The sequence below is a fragment of the Amblyraja radiata genome, chromosome 31 (assembly GCF_010909765.2).
Source record: "Amblyraja radiata isolate CabotCenter1 chromosome 31, sAmbRad1.1.pri, whole genome shotgun sequence".
NCBI classification, from domain to species: Eukaryota; Metazoa; Chordata; class Chondrichthyes; order Rajiformes; family Rajidae; genus Amblyraja; species Amblyraja radiata.
In genome coordinates, this window is record NC_045986.1 from 29,278,869 (window position 1) to 29,297,786 (window position 18,918).

An 18,918-nucleotide genomic window follows, 5' to 3' on the forward strand; every position below is an offset into this window, starting at 1 on the left:
TACCATTTAAATAATCGTTCAAAGTTCAGCATCAACTTGCAGAGATATAGATGCTTGAGCTGCGACCAAATCTGCTTTAATACTCTCTTCTTGTTGCACGTGCATGGCGTTCTTGTGCACATTGTCTATCCTGCTCACAGTGGGTGCCCAATCAGGATTGTTGACATCATTCCATGCTGCAGGCTTGTCTGTTATTAGATGATAAATAAATAATTAGTTTGGGTGATTGTGCAGGCTTTAAACAAGAAACATTGAGAAATATATTTTGGCAAATAATAAAATCTCCTGATTTTGTCCAACTAACAGCTGACAATTATCCCATTCCTTAGCTTGCATCTGAGTAAAATTTATTTCCAAACGCATTGAGAGTTTACGATTATTTAAATGGTAAATGGAGCTTCAGAAGCGTTTTCATTTTGCATGTTAAAACCCACCTGAGAACAATGGGCGATTTTGCAATTTTACTGAAGGATTTCTAACTTTTAATACTTTTCATCTAACAAATGAATAAAGATAACAAAGCCAATAATGCCACTTTTGATGAAATGCAGCGAGCAAACGCGATAATTCCCGATATTTTGGATCTTTAAATCTCCACGACAAATGTCCGCTAACAACTTCCGCTGTTTTTGCACCTTCAGCTCCCTCTTGAATTTACCGTAGTTTCTATCTTGTTTTTGGACTGTAAATTTAGGTAGCTGTTCCTCACGGTCACCCCGACTGGTACAGTAAATTGCAGCTCAAAAACGGGCCGTTTTCGATGTTTTTAACGGGTGTGAAAGTGCGTGTTTTCCCATTCACTAACATGTACCGCAAGTGACGCTTGTCCCCCAGTTAAATTTTGCGGTCACGTGGGTGCGGATCTACGTTTCAGTGACCTTTCGTGAAATCACCCTATAGGTGCCGTTTTGGGTCGAGACCTTTCACTGTGTCAGGGAGAGGACACGTGGATATGACAGGTTTATAGGGATATGGGCCAAAAGCAGGCAGGATGGACTAGTGTAGATGGGACATGTCAATTTTTGTAAGGTGTCCTTGAGACTCTTGAAAGGCGCCCATAAATAAAATTTATTATTATTATTATTATTATTATTATTATTATTATTATTATTATTATTATTATTATTATTATTATTATTATTATGTTGGTCGGTGTTGGGCAAGTTGGGCCGAGTGGCTTGTTTCCACACTGTATCATTCTGTGAGGCACATTATTGCAACATCTCCACAGATGTGCACATGCGCGGTGGCTTGGGCGGGGAGAGGAGGGGAGGGAGGGGGGAGCAGCGCGATGACGTATCACGCAGGACAAGCGAGGAGGGCGGAGAGCGGGCGAGTTGACGTGGCACGCGGGGTGGTCGCGACCAAAGAACTTTGGTCGCGACGACGACGCGATACGCAGGGCGGGCCGGTGGGAGGGATGACGCGGAACGCAGGGCGGGCTGTCGAGGAGGGCGGGATGACGCGGTACGCAGGGCGAGGAGGGCGGAGAGCGGCGGGCGGGATGACGCGGCACGCAGGGCGGGCTGTCGAGGAGGGCGGGATGACGCGGTACGCAGGGCGGAGAGCGGCGGGCGGGATGACGCGGCACGCAGGGCGGCGCTGTCGAAGAGGGCGGGATGACGCGGCACGCAGGGCGGAGAGCGGCGGGCGGGATGACGCGGCACGCAGGGCGGCGCTGTCGAGGAGGGCGGAGAGCGGCTGGCGGGAGGGAGGGATGAGGAGGAGGTGGCGGTGGTGCTGGCGGCGGCGGGGCGAGCATGGATGCAGGTAAGGAAGGGCGCCGAGGCCGGGCCGGGCCGCACGGACAGCTCCTGCTCGGCTCAGCGGGATGCGGGGCTCGAACCCCGGGCGGGGTGGGGGTCAAGCCGCTGTGAGGAGGGTCTGAGGGGAAGCATCTGGACGACAAGACAGCCCGGGCTGCAGGTTCGATGCCGGCCTCCCCTCCCCGGGGACATGTCAGGCCAGAGGGCACCGCATTAGTGTGAGTGCGATCAAGAGATCCCAACTGAGGGGGCCCTGCAATAGAAATCCGAGGATTATTTCCTTTTGACTTCCTGTCATCGGGGAGAAAGTGCACTCTCGCTTTGAAACGTCACCCATTCCTTCTTTCCAGATATGCTGCCTGTCCCGCTGAGTCACCCCAGCTTTTTGTGTCTGTCTTCTAGAACAAGGGTTCCCAACCTGGGATAAATTGCACCTACCCAGGGGGTAAATTTGTTGATTCTGGATTTGTACATATTTTTTTCTCATTGACTGACTGACTGACTGACTGTGTTTGGTTCTGGTAGACCGGTATCTGTTCATCATTAGTTGTTCATAAACAACATCATTAGTTGTTCATAAATAAGTGCAATAACATTGTTATGTGCTATTAAAGTTGCCAGGGGCGAAAAGGGTTGGGAACCCCTGTTCTAGAACAAGGGTTCCCAACCTGGGGTAAATGGGACGAAAAAAGTTGAGAACCCTTGTTCTAGAAGATACAGGAGTCTGAAAACTAACGTGAAGGTTCAGGAGCACTTTCTTCCCACAAACATCAGGCTATTACACACGACAATCTCAAAATAAGACTTTGGGGGGCATTGTTTTTGTCTTTATACTGCTATTGTTTGTTTTCATATATATTGAGCTTTTTGTTGTTTATTATGGAGTTTACAGAGTATTATGTTTTCATTTTTGTTGTAAGTATGAAGTTCGTTGTTCTGTTTTGGGACACGTGACAGTGAAATACTCTTGACTCTCTTGAGGAAGTTGGAATTGACTGGTGGAACTGCCACCTCACAGCGCCAGGGAACTGGGTTTGATCCTGACCTCGGGTGTGCTGCCTGTGTGGAGTTTGCATGTTCTCCTTGTGATCATGTGGGTTTCCTCCCATGTCCCAAATGATGTGTAGGTTTGTAGGCCAGTTGGCCTCTGTAAAATTACCCTAATGTGGATGAGAAACATAACATAGAGCTAGTGTGAACGGGTCATCGATGGTCGGTCTGGACTCGATGGGCTGAGGGGCCTGATTCCATGCTGTATTTTAAACTAAATCACACACATCATTTGAAGACCTTTTTTAGCAACACATCATCGGAATGAGGTTCGGACAAAGTGACAGACCGCTCCGTTTATGATGTTATTCATAAAGCACATCTGTTGTCGGCAAAGTTACAGAAATTCCATGAACCGTCCTATCTTTTGCACGTGGCAGCAGGCGGTCCCCCCCCACCGGGGCCCCCCACTTCGTACTCAGCGGCCCCCAAGGCAATCTTTGCCTCGTGAGGAAGCTGGAGTAAATTCCCACACATCTACCCTACAGTTTATTGCAAAACCTAGTCGGTTGTACAATATTCTATGTTTTGTCTGTATAGTAATCTTCAATAATGTTCTGTTGCAAAGCTAACTTTGTTTGTATATAAGCAGCTGCCCTTGAATTAACTCTTATTTTAAAAACCTCAAAATCTATTTTGAGCTATTGTGGTGGAATAAAATACACCAGCAACCCCTTCACCCTTTCACCAACACTATAGAATAATATTGAGGTTTTGCTTCATTTATATTGAGGCTGAAACATAAAGGAAACAGGTTTACCACAGAGAAGTACCTGTTCCCTATACCATCCCAGCTGTTTCTCTGAGTAGTACTGCAACTGACTTGGATGGTCTAGACTAACGTGGCACTCTAAAAGACAAGAATTGTAAGCTTACAGTTTAACCAAGGGAGCATTTTATATCCCAAATCGCCCTGACTTCCCTCCCCTATTTGGGAGAAGGGGAGGGAAGTTATCTTTGTGCCCTCACCATATATTTAATATATTTTTCTGAGGCAAATTGTTATTATCGTATTGCTGTTTGTTCAACGTTACTGTAGCAGAGTAAAATACTGGAGTAACTCAGCTGGACAGGCAGCATTTTTGATTGGAAGGAATGGGTTACATTTTGGGTCGAGACACTTCTTCAGACTGAGCGTCAAGGGGTGAGGGAAACGAGATTTGGAAGGATGCGGTGTGAAAATGGGGGATCAAAGGGGACATGGATGAAGGAAAATGTCTGTTATCACACCTTGTATCACACAGACAAGAAAAATGGAAATTGTCATCAACCAATTGTAAGATTTGAATAAGAAAATCTTTGGTGATAAGATATTGGGACAAAAAGATAGAGCCATAGAGGGAGTACAGAGAAGGTTCACCAGACTGATTCCTGGGATGTCAGGACTTTCATATGAAGAAAGACTGGATAGACTCGGCTTGTACTCGCTAGAATTTAGAAGATTGAGGGGGGATCTTATAGAAACTTACAAAATTCTTAAGGGGTTGGACAGGCTAGATGTAGGAAGATTGTTCCCGATGTTGGGGAAGTCCAGGACAAGGGGTCACAGTTTAAGGATAAAAGGGAAATCCTTTAGGACCGAGACGAGAAAAACATTTTTCACACAGAGTGGTGAATCTCTGGAACTCTCTGCCACAGAAGGTAGTTGAGGCCAGTTCATTGGCTATATTTAAGAGGGAGTTAGATGTGGCCCTTGTGGCTAAAGGGATCAGGGGGTATGGAGAGAAGGCAGGTACAGGATACTGAGTTGGATGATCAGCCATGATCATATTGAATGGCGGTGCAGGCTCTAAGGGCCGAATGGCCTACTCCTGCACCTAATTTCTATGTTTCTAAGATGTCTCTCAGTAATGAGCCTGAGTGTATTGTAAAGAACTCAACATTTTGTGTTATTTTTTAGCAGAGGTTCAATATTACATTGTCACGTTCCAATGTGTAGAGAAATTATTGTTTTAGATACAATTCAATAAAATCTTACTATTCATAAGCACAATTTTATCCAAGAACTAGTAGTTTTTAAGAAGGAACTGCAGATGCTGGAAAATCGAAGGTAGACAAAAATGCTGGAGAAACTCAGCGGGTGAGGCAGTATCTATGGAGCCAAGAAAAAGGCAAAATTTCGGGTCGAGGCACTTCTTCAGGCTGATGTGGGGGTGGGGGCGGAAAGAAGAAAGGAAGAGGCGGAGACAGTGGGCTGTGGGAGAGCTGGGAAGGGGAGGGGAAAGAGGGAAATTGGGGAAGTCAGTGTTCATACCGTTGGGGTGCAAGAACTAGAATATTAGATTACACTGAGGCAGGACACAAAGCTGCAACATATCCCTCCCCATCTTGTAACCTTCAAGTTTTAAAGTTTAAAACAATGTGGAATTGTTCAGTCTTAAAAAAAAAAGAGGGAAACCAGACCTGACTCTTCACTCATTGTAAAATAGTCAATGTAAAATTAAATTCTCTGACCGCCTGTAACGGTACAGTATTCAGATTCCTGGAAAATATTGGTCGAACAGTCAAATGAGGCTCTAAATTGTTTTACCCGTGTCACCACTTTCTGGCAAGCTCGAGCTTTTTGTTGCAAGACGTTTTAATATTCAACAAACCCCCAGATAGGAGGGAAACCAAGAAAGGACGTAAGCAGACGTTTTCAATTTTGCTTTCTTATATATATTCTTTCGCCCCCCCCAAGGCTGGGGATTTATACTTTCTATGATCATGACTTGTTTGCTTTTCCTACCTGAGAACTGTAGCTTCTTCCCATCTTAGTTTTACATGATTACAGAGAGATACAGCGTGGAAACAGGCCTTTCGGCCCACTGAGCCCATACTGACCATCGATCACCTGTACACTAGCACTATCCTACACGGCAGGGACAATTTACAATTAACCTCCAAAGCAGTACGTCTTTGGAATGTGAGTGTGGGTTTCATGTCAGTTTTTTGCTTGATAATTCTGCTGTGGAGTGGTCAGGGTTGTTAAAGGGATGACTTGAGGTGTAAGTCGTGGTTTGGACGAGAGGGTGGGCCTTTTGGCATGCAAGTTTCAGGTCCAAGTCTCACTCCAGTAATGTGGCACAAATAGCCTAATCTGATTTACCAAGCTACTGCACTGCACGACTAGAATTGCTGTCATTCAGATTTAGTTTTTAGATAAGTCTGAAGAATGGTCTCGACCCAAAACGTCACCCATTCCTTCACTTCAGCGATGCTGCACTGCCTGTCCCGCAGAGTTACTCCAGCATTTTGTGTCCATCTTTGGTGTATAACGAGCATCTGCAGTTCCTTCCTATAGATATGGTGTTAAACTGGGCTTCACTTGTTTTCTCAAAAGTACTTAAAATATCTCATGGCACCATTTCTAAAGAGAACTATGGTATTATCTTCAATCTCCCACCCAATATTTATCCCTGAACTAGCCCCACAAATTGCTTCCTACATCAATCCTGTAACTACTGTTTAAAAATCTGTCAATGCACTACAGAGTAGATGTTTGGAACTTTATTTAGTGAATGATTTTCCTCTGTAAAATTACTGTCCTCAGAAACAGGAGATCAGCTCCTTTTAATCAAGGCGATTATACAGTCATAGAGCAATTCCTACAAGTTAGCAACATATCACATGTATTTTCGCTTTCAGATTTGCACTATCTCCGAGCCAGCCAAATAAATACATTCCTGCCTGCCCCGCTGAGTTACGCCAGCATTTTGTGTCTCTCTTCGATTTAAACCAGCATCTGTAGTTCCTTTCTACACAAACAAAAACATATAGTCATGGTACATCTGGGCTTACAGTCAAGAAGCTGCTTGTTGCCTGAGTAAGCTGAAATCATTTTTTGTGCGGTTTATTTGGAGGAAACAGGACATGGATTTCTTGGATACTGTCCAAAGCACACACCCTTTCACAATAACGATGAAGTCAACAGTCCATAAAGATGAGCAATTGAACGCTGTTTGTAATAATGTGTGAGAAGGAACTGTAGATGCTGGTTTAAGCCGAAGATAGACACAAAAAGCTGGAGTAACTCAGGCAGCATCTCTGGAGAGAAGGAATGAGTAACGTTTCGGGTCGAGACCCAGTCCGAAGAAGGGTCTCGACCCGAAACGTCACCCATTGATTCTCTCCAGAGATACTGCCTGTCCCGCTGAGTTATTCCAGGTTTTTGTGTCGATCTGCTGTTTGTAATAACAATGTTTTGCCCACAGCAGTGTTACAAAATATAAATGGGTCTTTTTAATTATTTGCTCTGCCACATGCTTTGAAATTATTTTACCACTTCCTGCATCCTTCCAAATCTTTCCTAATGCCTGTCCACTACTTTGATCACTATACAGTTGGGTGGCACGGTGACGCAGCAGTAGAACTGCTGCCTTACAGCGCCAGTGACCTGGGTTCGATCCCGACTACGGGTGCTTGTCTGTATGGAGTTTGTTCGTTCTCTCCATGACCTGCGTGGGTTTTCTCCGGGATCTCCGGATTCCTCCCACACTCCATACGTACGGGTTTGTAGGTTAATTGTCTAGGTATAATTGTAAATTGTCCCTCGTGTATGTAGGATAGTGTTAGTGTGCGGGATGATGGCTGGTCGGCGCAGACTCAGTTTGCCAAAGGGCTTGTTTCTGTGCTGTATCTATAAACTAAACTAATTACACATTTGCAGATGTGACTTCATCCACCTAGATCCTAAGCTGTTGAATTTCCTCCCTGGATACAAGGAACTGCAGATGCTGGTTTACCAAAAAAGAGATAAAGTACTTAAGAGGAAAGAAACCTATGTTGGAGTAAGCAGTCTAGGGAGGAAATTCAGGTACAAAGTGTCAACGGGTCAGACAGATCCTCTGGAGAATGTAGATAGGTGGTATTTCGGGTGGGACCCTTCTTCAGTCTGGAGAAGATCCCGACTCTAAATGTCACTGATCCATGTTCTCCTGACCCACTTTGTTATTCCAGCACTTTGTACATGAATTTATTCCCTAAATTGCTTACTCCCGTATACCTTTCCTTCCTCTTAAGTAACTTAAAATTTACTGTGGCAATTTGTTTTATCTGGCCTTGTATATCTTTGGTGCGTGCCTCTGATACATTTTGCATACTACTTCTCTGAAGTATCTGGCGATGTTTCCATGTTAAAGTGTAAATGTAAAGTGTTGTCATTGATTTGGACAGAGAGCATGCTTTGGTCTTTGTGCATCTTTGATAAAGGCAGTTCCAGGAAAATGTTTAGACACCAGACCAGCTGTAGCATGATGGAAATTGCTGGGGGATATTCACGACACAAACTGTTGTACAGTTTATAATGGAGAGGCTTGTTTTGTTTTGCTTTTACCCCTGTTCCTCCATTGCAGGGTAGCTGGAATAATCAAAGCTTGTCCCTGTATTGTTTTATATTTTGCACAGTCAGGGTGAGATAGGCACTGTCTCGTGTACGAAGGAACTGGAGATGCTGGTTTACAGAAAAGATAGACACAAAATGCTGGTATAATTTACAATTACACCAAGCCAATTAACCTACAAACCTGTACATCTTTGGAGAGTGGGAGGAAAGCGGAGCACACAGAGAAAACTCACGCAGGTCATGGAGAGAACGTACAAACTCCATACAGACAAGCGAGTGTAGTCGGGATCGAAACCAGGTGACTGGCGCTGTAAGGCAGCAACTCTACTCTGGATAGAAGGAATGGGGGATGTTTCGGGTTGAGACCCTTCTTCAGACGGAGAGTCAGGGGAGAGTGAGGTCAGAGATATAGAGTGGTAAGGTGTGAAAACGACAGATCAAAGCAGATGATGGTCAAGGAAATATAGAATGGTTCATTGTTGGCCGAGGGGGAAATGACAACGAGGCATACAGTCAAATTAATCGGGAGGATAGTGTTCATCAGATGGATTGATAGATTGTAGATCAATCGGATAGACACCTTGTGATTTCATGGAAATTAAAAGAAGGCACATTTTCAACCGTCTGAAGAAGGGTCTCGACCCAAACCATCACCCATTCCTTTTCTCCAGAGATGCTGTGTTTAAGAAGGAACTGCAGATGCTGGAAAATCGAAGGTAGACAAAAGTGATGGAGAAACTCAGCGGGTGCAACGGCATCTATGGAGCGAAGGAAATAGGCAACGTTTCGGGCCGAAACCCGGAAGGGTTTCGGCCCGAAACGTTGCCTATTTCCTATATTGGAGATTGTTCAACTCGGGCCGAAACCTTCCATCAGTCTGAAGAAGGGTTTTTCCTTCGCTCCATAGATGCTGCTGCACCCGCTGAGTTTCTCCAGCACTTTTGTCTACCTCCAGGGATGCTGTCTGACCCGCTGAGTTTCTTCAGCTTTTTGTGTCTGCCTTCAACTGTCACTATTCTGTTTACCAAGACACTAGCAATCAAAAAACGGTTTGATGGCAGCAGGGATCTGTGCTGCGAACCATTTGTAACCCAGACTGTTTGCAAGTCGGAAATGCAGTCAAGAGCCAAGTTCCCACACAGCAGAAGGTGCCTGCAGCAGCTGCCAGGAAAATCCCTGACACCAGTCAGATTAGAATTTGATTGTGGATCTGTAAACTCACTCTACAGATATCCTCAGTTGCTATGTATAAATACGAGGTAGTAGTTTAGAATTTAACATTGTATGCAAAGGCTAACAAGTGATGATCGATCTGAAGAAGGGTCTCGACCCGAAACGTCACCCATTCCTCTCCAGAGAAGTTGCCTGTCCCGCTGAGTTACTCCAGCATTTTTTTTTGTGTCTTCCTAAGTGATGGCGCTTGGTTGGCAATGATTATTTTGTTTTTGGATCGTGAATGCACTAATGATAGAAATTGTGGTTTCATTGCCCTTCGGCTTGTTTAGTTTAGAGACACAGTGCGGAAACAGGCTCTTCGGCCCACCGAGTCTGTACTGACCAGCGATCCCCGCACATTAACACAAGCATACACACATTAGGGACAATTTACACTCATACCATGTATACAAACCCAAGCTGATTAACCTGCAAACCTGTACGTCTTTGGAGTGCGGGAGGAAACCGAAGATCTTGGAGAAAACCCACGCAGGTCAAGGGCAGAACGTACAAACTCCGTACAGACAGCACCCGTAGTTGAGATCAAACCCGGGTGTCTGGCGCTGTAAGGCAGCAACTCTACAGCTTCGCCACCGTGCTGACCTCATTTTTTAATAAATAAAGGCAGGCTTGTGCTTTCCACTTGTGCTTTTATGTATTATGGGATTATACAATACAATACAATACAACAATACAATACCATGTTGATTATATAGGAGTTTGTAATGAATCACATTGTAATCAAACTACTCGGGTACACCATCTGAAGGATGGAGTCACTTCAGGCATTACTGTACATTTGATGCAGATTGAGTTTAAACTTGACTGTGCCAAAGGTCTGCAGGTAGCCTGTTGTTTTCTTGTATGTGGCCTTGATGCCGTTGAAATGTAATGGAGCAGTACTGGACCCAAAGATGCCAATGTGTCATTGCAGACAGTTTAGGAGAGCTATCACAATAGACCCACAATTTAATATTTTGTGTACACAACCAACTGCTTAACGTTTGGTGAGGAAGAGTGGTGCATGTGAGTGGTTGGGGGCTTTAGAGGGAAAGGGGAAATAAATTGTTTCAGGAAAAAGGTTGGGAGGAAATTCACGTTCACAAGTTACAGGAGTAGAATTAGACCATTCAACATTGTCTACTCTGCCATCCAATCAACTGTAGTCAGGATCAAACCCAGGTCTCTGGCGCTGTACGGCAGAAATTCTACTGCTGTGCCACTGTTCCACACTGCTGTTTCCCTGTAACCTTTGATGCCCTTCCTATTCAAATACCTATCCATCCAAAAATACACAATGACTTGGTCTCCACCGTCGTCTCTTGCAATGAATTACACAGATTCATCACCTTCTGGCTAAAGAAATTCCTCCTCATCTCCTTTCTGAAGGTATGTCCTTTTATTATGAGGCTGCTCGCTCTGGTTCTGGACTCTCCCATTACTGGAAACATCCATAGGTTATATAGGGTTTACGTTTCTGTGAACTATTCTTAATCCGAATGGTTTACAAGTCAGAACTGTAGCCACGTACCAGGTCCCCAGGCAGCAGAAAATGCCTGTAGCTGCTGGAAAATCCCTGCTGCCGGTCTCTCAATCGCTACTTTGTACAGACAGATCGCACATGAGTCAGGTATTGCTAAATATGTGACAAATTAACCAAATATGTGACACCATGTGTAGGAAAGAACTCCAGATGCTGGTTTAAATCGAAAGTCTGAGGAAGGGTCTCGACACGAAACGTCACCCATTCCTTCTCTCCAGAGATGCTCCCACTGAGTTACTCCAGCATTTTGTGTCTATCTACAAATTAACCAAAGTTGTACTCTGAATGCTCCATGCATTTTCTGGCATTCCCGCTTATCGTTTTGAAAAGTCTTCTCGGATGTCCTCCCAACTTTTTTCATGAAGGCAATTCTTTCTGGTGTTTGCAGAGGACTCTTTCCTGAGAATAGATCATTTTTTAAAAACTTCAGAACTGATCTCGTGACACTCCTGGTGATTTTTTTTTCAGTGTCATGAGAATTGTGAAATATGACATTGCACAAAGCTCAGATTGAATGAAAGTTTCACTTTGCAGATTGCAAAGAAGCTTGGAATGAGAAATCCCTCCGGGGCAAGAGTAGAAACAACATTGTCGAGTACTGTATAAAGAGGCAGACAGAGATGAGATGCAAAACTGTAAAGTTGAAATGAAATGGAAGGGCTAAATTAAAATTGAGCCAGTTTTAAACAGACGATGGGTGAAATGGCCTAATTCTGCTCTTAAAAATTATTGTTATTATTATTATTATTATTGCTTTATTTATATAGCACATTTTAAGTCAACTTGCATTGACACCAAAGTGCTTTACATAAATTAAATAATAAGTTTACATACAAACCATAGAAAAAGGTTAAAAATAAGTAAAGAAAGAAAATGGACACAACACATTATAGAGTTCAACACAAACATCCCCCCACAACAGAATCAAAAATTTCCACTGTGCGGAAAGGCAACAGAAAGTTAAGTCCTCTTCCTCTGAAACACCCGAGGTCGGGGCCCATTTGTAGCCTTGCAGCCAGTCCGATGATTTTCAGGGCCCTCTTGCCATGAAGATGGAACACTGGCGTCGGGTGAAACAATTCCTCAAGCGGCTTGGAAAGTCTGGAGCGGCTGCCTCCTCCCCGGAGACCGGAGACCGGGGCACTCGTAGACTTCAGGCCGCGCCGGTTGGAGCTCCGACCCCGGTGAACTCGATCTCTGGCTCTGCGGCGCTCCAAATCCAGCGCCGCCCGCAGCCCCAGCTCCGCGATGTTTGGATCGATGGCCACAGCGCTCCGGAACTTACCGCACGGCGACCCGGCAAGGCATCGCCCGCTCCGTGGCTCCGCTCCGTGATGGTGTCCTTGCGCTGCGCCGCCGCCGAAGCTGTAACCCTGGCCGGTCCCGATAGGAAACGCCGCTCCATTCTCGATGGTAGGCCGCGAGGACGGGGCGAAGAAGCAGCTCGGAGGGATGCTGCCTCTCCGACCAGGTAGGGGACTAAGAATTAAAGTTTCCCCCTTCCCCACCCCCACCCACCACATAAAAGACCTCCACTAACATTTTGGACAGGACTTAAAATAAAAAAAAGGTGAAGAGAATCTTCGCAAGCGTGCCAGTGATTTCTTTTCAATTAGCTTCCCATAATTGCCCATGGTACACTTGGCCAGGCCCCAGAGATTTATCTATCTTTATCTATCTATCTATCTACCAAGATGGCGGCGCTGGCTTAACAGCTGCGGCCCACCTGCAGTCTGTCTGTTTTTTTCTTTCGTTTTGTTCATTGTCATGTTTTAGTTAATTTTGTTTTATTAAGTTGTGTATGTGTGTGGGTGGGGTGGGAGAAACATGTTTTGGTCTCTTCCTTCGGGGGATGCGACTTTTTCTTCGGTCGTATTCCCCGTCTCCGTCTGCGCCGAGGCCTAATGGCGGAGCTGGCGGCATCGGAGCTGTAGCAGCAACAGCAGCAGCGGCGGAGACCTGACTCAGCACCGAAGCTGTGGCGGCGGCAGCAGCAGCAGCAGCAGTGGAGACCCGGCTCGGCCCTGGAGCTGTGGCGGCGGCAGCAGCAGCAGCGGAGACCTGACTCGGCCCCGAAGCTGTGGCGGCGGCAGCAGCAGCAGCGGAGACCCGGCTCGGCCCTGGAGCTGTAGCAGCAACAGCAGCAGCGGCAGCAGAGACCTGGCTCGGCCCTGGAGCTGTAGCAGCAACAGCAGCAGCAGCGGAGACCCGGCTCGGCACCGAAGCTGTGGCGGCAGCAGTAGCAGCAGTGGCGGAGACCCGACTTGGCCCTGGAGTTGTGGCGGAGGCAGCAACCACCCGCGGAGTTTGAACCGTCGCCTCGGCGCAGAGGGAGAACAAAGGGGGAAGAGACAGAGACTTTAAGATTTTGCCTTCCACTACAGTGAGGAGGTGTTTGGTGAACTCACTGTGGTGGATGTTAAATTTGTGTTGATTGTGTGTTTTTGCCATTTTTTAAAATTATATGTATGACTGCAGGGAAACAAAATTTCGTTCAGACCGAAAGGTCTGAATGACAATAAAACAAATCTAATCTAATCTAATCTAATCTTTATACGCTTTAACACCTCCAGCACTTTCTCTTACGTAATGTGGACCTGTTTCAAGACAGTTTTATTCTCTTCCCTGAATTCCCTTGCTTTCATAACCTTCTCCATGCAAACATCGATGAGAAATTTTTATTTAAGACCATGCCCATCTACTGTGGCTTCACGACAAGAGTCCGAGGTATACGGTGCAGAAGTTGACCCTGTGGCTCAACTTGTTTAAGCCAACCAAGTCACTTAACTGAGCAAGTCCCACTTGCCTGTGGCTGGCTCACATTCCTTAAAACCTTTCCTGTCGATAGTTGTACATGCCTCTACCACTTCATTCGGCAGCCCGTTCCATGTACACACCGCCTTCTGTGTGGAAAATGTTGTCCCTCGGGTTTCGTTTAGATCTTTCCCCTCTTACCTTAAGCCTATGCCTTCTAATTTTTGACTTCCCTACCTTGGAAAGAAGACTGAGGCCGTTCACCTTATCTATATCCTTAGGTAGACAAAAATGCTGGAGAAACTCAGCGGGTGAGGCAGCATCTATGGAGCGAAGGAATAGGTGACGTTTCGGGTCTTGACCTATTCATTCGCTCCATAGATGCTGCCTCACCCGCTGAGTTTCTCCAGCATTTTTGTGTACCTTCAATTTTTCCAGCATCTGCAGTTCTTTCTTAAACTTATCTATACCCTTGGTGATTTTAAATACATTATCCCTCAGCCACCCATGCCCCAGGGAGAAAAGACCCAGCCTCTTCCTAAAGCGCAAACCTTCCAGCTCCACTAACATCTATAAAAGTATTTTTTCGCCCTTTCCAGATGAATGACTACCTTCCCATAGCAGGGCGACTAGAAAATGTATGTGGCCCTACAAACATCTTGTACAGCAGCAACATGACATCCTAAAGGCAGACACAGAAAGTTGGAGTAACTCAGCGGGTCAGGCGGCATCTCTGGAGAAAAGGAATAGGTGACGTTTACGGGTTAGAGACCCTTCTTCAGACGCTCCTGTACTCAATACACTAGCAATGAGTGCAAGCGTACCAAACACCACCTTCATCTCTCTCTGTCCACCTTTGTTGCCACCTTCATGGAGCTATGCACCGGGCGCCCCTAGGTCTTGCTGTTCTACAACACTCCCTTGGGGCCTATCATTCAGTACGTAAATCTGTGGAATTCTCTGCCTCAGAGGGCAGTGGAGGCAGGTTCTCTGGATGCTTTCAAGAGAGAGCTGGATAGGGCTCTTAAAAATAGCGGCGTCAGGGGATATGGGGAGAAGGCAGGAAAGGGGGGTAATGATTGGGGATGATCAGCCATGATTACATTGAATGGCGGTGCTGGCTCGAAGCGGCAAATGGCCTACTCCTGCACCTATTGTCTATTGTCTATTGCAAGTCCTGTCCTGGTTTGTCCTTCCAAACTGCAACACCCACATTTATCTGAAAGTCAAGAATCTCTGAGAGCTACAGGTTCCAATGCGTAGTTATCACCAACAATTTGTCCTGGACCAACCACATCGAAGCTGGGGCCAATAAAGCACACCAACGGTTCCACTTCCTCAACGGACGAAGGAAGTAACACACGTCTGCAATGACTCTCACCACAGTTGTCACCAAACCAAGCTGTGATGCAAGGCAACGGTATGCTTTCTACTGTGCATCCGTAGACGGCATGCCATTGCCTTGCATCACAGCTTGGTTTGGTGACAACTGTGGCCAAAACTGCAATAAAATTGCAGAGTTGTGGATGTAGCCCAGTCCATCGCACGTGGTCGATTCTCCCCACCATCGCCTCCATCTTCGCTTGATGCTGCCTTGGGAAAGCAGCCAACATAAACAATGATAGTTTTCACCCCAGTTATTCCAGCTTCTCATCTCTTCCATTGGGATAGAAGCTCCAAAAGCATGAAAGCACATACTACCAGATTCAGGACAGTTGTCTTCCCCGCTGTTATCAAACGACTGAACGGTCCTCATGACGGATAGTGTACTCCTGTTCTACCAACCTTCGTCATTATGGATCCTTGAGTTTTTCTATAATTGTAATTCAATAATTCTGTAACACGATATTCTGCACTCCGGTATTGTATTTTCTCCTTGCTCGACCTGTTGGACTTGTTTATGGCCCAAGTGTACTCGTGTATGATATGTTTTGACAGGATCACACACAAACAAAATTCTTTACTGTCTCTCGGTAACGAGACAATAATAAACCTGCGGAATCTGAAAAAGGGTTTCGGCCCGAAACGTTGTCTATTTCCTTCGCTCCATAGATGCCGCCTCACCCGCTGGGTTTCTCCAGCATTTTTGTCTACCTTCGATTTTCCAGCATCTGCAGTTCCTTCTTAAACATAAACCTCACAAAACTGTTTGGTAGACCAGTTCAAAACTTTACTTATTATCAGCCGATGGAAGGGAGGGAGAACTCCAGTCAAGTGACCATTACAGACACTTGACCGTCCTTCGTCCACTTCTCTGAACAACAGAATTACATTGCATTAAATAGGGTTTATTGTCCCCTTAGCACATTCCACAGACATTAGTCATGGTCAGAGGTACAGGAAAAGGTTTCCACAGAATGCATCACATCAAAGGCATTTTGTCACATGGTACAAGATAACATTGGCCATTTGGTTTACGACATTTTATCTTCACAGAGATCACCCTAGCTCTTTCGCTGCTTCCTCTCTGTCATTTGGTCCCTTATAAACATTGGCCATTTGGTTTACGGCATCTTACTTCACAGATATGACTAGCTGTTTCTCTCTTCCTTTCTCGCCTCCTCCCCCATAACATTGGCCATTTGGTTATCAAAGATCTAGCTCCTCTCTGCTTGTCACTTGGGAGACAATGTTATGGTATTTATTATCTCACACACCGCAACCTGAGGCAAGCCTAATTTGACAATAAAGATAAGCTGTAAGCTAGCCCAGAAACCTATTTTAATATTTTCTTATTTTTGTAACTTTATTCGGCTTCATCATCCCTGGAGAACATGGATAGCCGACGTTCCCAGTCAGAACCCTTCGGAAACGTTCCAGGAATGTTGCCCGATCCCTTGAGTTAGTGTCTACCGTCGATACCACGGAGTGGAGGCGGCGTTCCGGCTTTCGGCAGCGGCCCGAATCGAAGCTGAGGCGGCGGCGACATCACTTCGGAGGTTCGGCCGCCAGCCCAGTGGACGACCGGGAGCTCGCAGGTTACAGGTTGGTGACCTGTTTCCGGAGCTCCCGTAACTACAGCTACGTCCGCTGGACTGGAGGGCGGCATCTTCGGCCTGGATCGCCTCAGCGCAGAGGGAGAACAAGGAGGGAAGAGACAGAGACTAAGACTTTTGCCTCCATCACAGTGAGGAGGTGCTTGGTGAACTCACTGTGGTGGATGTTAATTTGTGTTTATTGTATGTTTTGTTACTTATTATTATTGTGTATGACTGCGGGCAACGTAATTTCGTTCAGACCGAAAGGTCTGAATGACAATAAAGGAATCTAATCTAATCTAATTTAATCTAATCTGTTCCACATGCACTGAGGTAAATAACAGATTGAAGTAATTAGCTGTGAGTCCAGAACCAGGGGCACAGTTTAAGAATAAGGGGTAGGCCATCTAGAACGGAGATGAGGAAAAACTTTTTCACACAGCGGGTTGTGAATCTGTGGAATTCTCTGCCTCAGAAGGCAGTGGAGGACAATTTTCTGTATGCTTTCTAGAGAGAGTTGGATAGAGCTCTTAACGATATCGGAGTCAGGGGGATATGGGGAAAAAGGCAGGAATGGGGTACTGATTGTGGATGATCAGCCATGATCACAGTGAATGTCGTTGCAGGCTCGAAGGGCCGAATGGCCTACTCCTGCACCTGTTGTCAATTGATGAAAGGGCATCAATCTGCCATTTTAATTCTGCATCTCTCTTAGAGGATCCCTGATCACTTTGCCAGTATTTCCTGCTCTATTTCAGTTTTTCATGATTTTGAGTATAATGTTTTTGTATTTTAGTACACTCACATAATTCTCTGCTCTTTCACAGATAGCAGTAAGCTGCTGAAGAGCCAGCCGTCGGGTTACGGCACAGTCCGCCACTCTGGCACCACTGTCTCCATGGTAATGTATGGTGGGGTGCTAAGAAGTAACTGATGCTCCATTTTGTCAGAAGTTACTAAATGTTGAATATTTAATTCCTTTTAAAAAAAAGATATATTTCATATTTCCTCCTCCGCCACTTTCTGGTTTAGCCTGTGCCACTTGCATTTGACTATGGTCTGTCTAGGTCACGAGGACAATATACCAAAAGATTTTGTGTACATTTGAAATCTGAGCTTATTTGTTCCTTTTCCTCACCTCTAAAGTATTTATCTGGGGGTTCATCAGTTCTGGCACAGAGGAGGCAGATCAGATCCACTCTTCACATTATTTATCTCTATGCTTAGAGTTACCAAACGGGTAGAATAAGCCTTCCGGGTTTTGGCCCGAAACGTTGCCTATTTCCTTTGCTCCATGCAAAGAGTTGAACAATCTCCAATATAGGAAATAGGCAACGTTTCGGGCCGAAACCCTACCGGGTTTCGGCCCGAAACGTTGCCTATTTCCTTCGCTCCATAGATGCTGCTGCACCCGCTGAGCTTCTCCAGCTTTTTTGTGTACCTTCGATTTTCCAGCATCTGCAGTTCCTTCTTAGACACATACAATCTTGTTTTGAACAGAAAAGTGTTCCTTGGCTTTGTTCATGCTGAGAATTTATAAGCAGCAGAATTAAAAAGTTTATAGGATCCAGAAATGGCCTCTTGATGGCGCATAAAATGTGTAGGAAGGAACTGCAGATGTGGGTTTAAACCGAAGATAGACACAAAAATCTGGAGTAACTCAGCGGGTCAGGCAGCATCTCTGGAGAGAAGGAATCGGGTCGCAACCCTTCTTCTGACTGAACAGTTACTCCAGCATTTTGTGTCTATCTTTTGATAGCGTAATTGCCTTGGGTTTTAGATATGTGTAAAATTTGGATATTGCTAATTTCCATAGTTGTGTTAGGTATTTTGCGGTGATCCATTCAGCAAAGTGCAGCGTAGTTATTAATTGGGGTTCTCTGCTTCGTTTTATGGTAGATAACCTACTTCATGGTGCTAATGCTGATGTATTCTCTATGCAGGAGGTGACTGGATACAAGCAAGTGAGATGGCGGGTAATTCTCTGCCACATTCTTACTGTACTGACAGTAGGAATACTTTGGCTAGTTTTTTACTGGAAGCCAGTGCTGGAAGTGCTTTTTAAGTGCAACCCCTGTCATCTGTGTCAATCTGATTGGGTTGTAATCAAGGTAAGGAAAAAGAAAAATAATTCCGTGACATGGGATATAACTAGCATCAATGAGGCTTGATGATCAGTTGATAAGTTCTTAACGCAGTAGCAACTGTGTGCTGATACCAGCGACTGCCGATATGGGAATCTGGAGCAAAAGAAAAAAAATGCTGGAAGAACTCAGTGGGTCAAGCAGT

General features: G+C 45.4%; 1 protein-coding gene across 1 annotated transcript in view; it reads left to right on the top strand.

Annotated features, from left to right (window-relative positions):
• The first annotated feature begins 1,685 nt into the window (after positions 1 to 1,685).
• The window catches only part of atp13a2 (ATPase cation transporting 13A2), a 54,709-nt gene continuing 37,476 nt past the window's right edge, over positions 1,686 to 18,918 (top strand). The window contains exons 1-3 of the mRNA XM_033048389.1: positions 1,686 to 1,770; positions 17,457 to 17,530; positions 18,573 to 18,740. Coding sequence (XP_032904280.1) covers positions 1,761 to 1,770; positions 17,457 to 17,530; positions 18,573 to 18,740 — 252 coding nt within the window. The 5' untranslated portion in view covers positions 1,686 to 1,760. The remainder of the gene's footprint in view (positions 1,771 to 17,456; positions 17,531 to 18,572; positions 18,741 to 18,918) is intronic.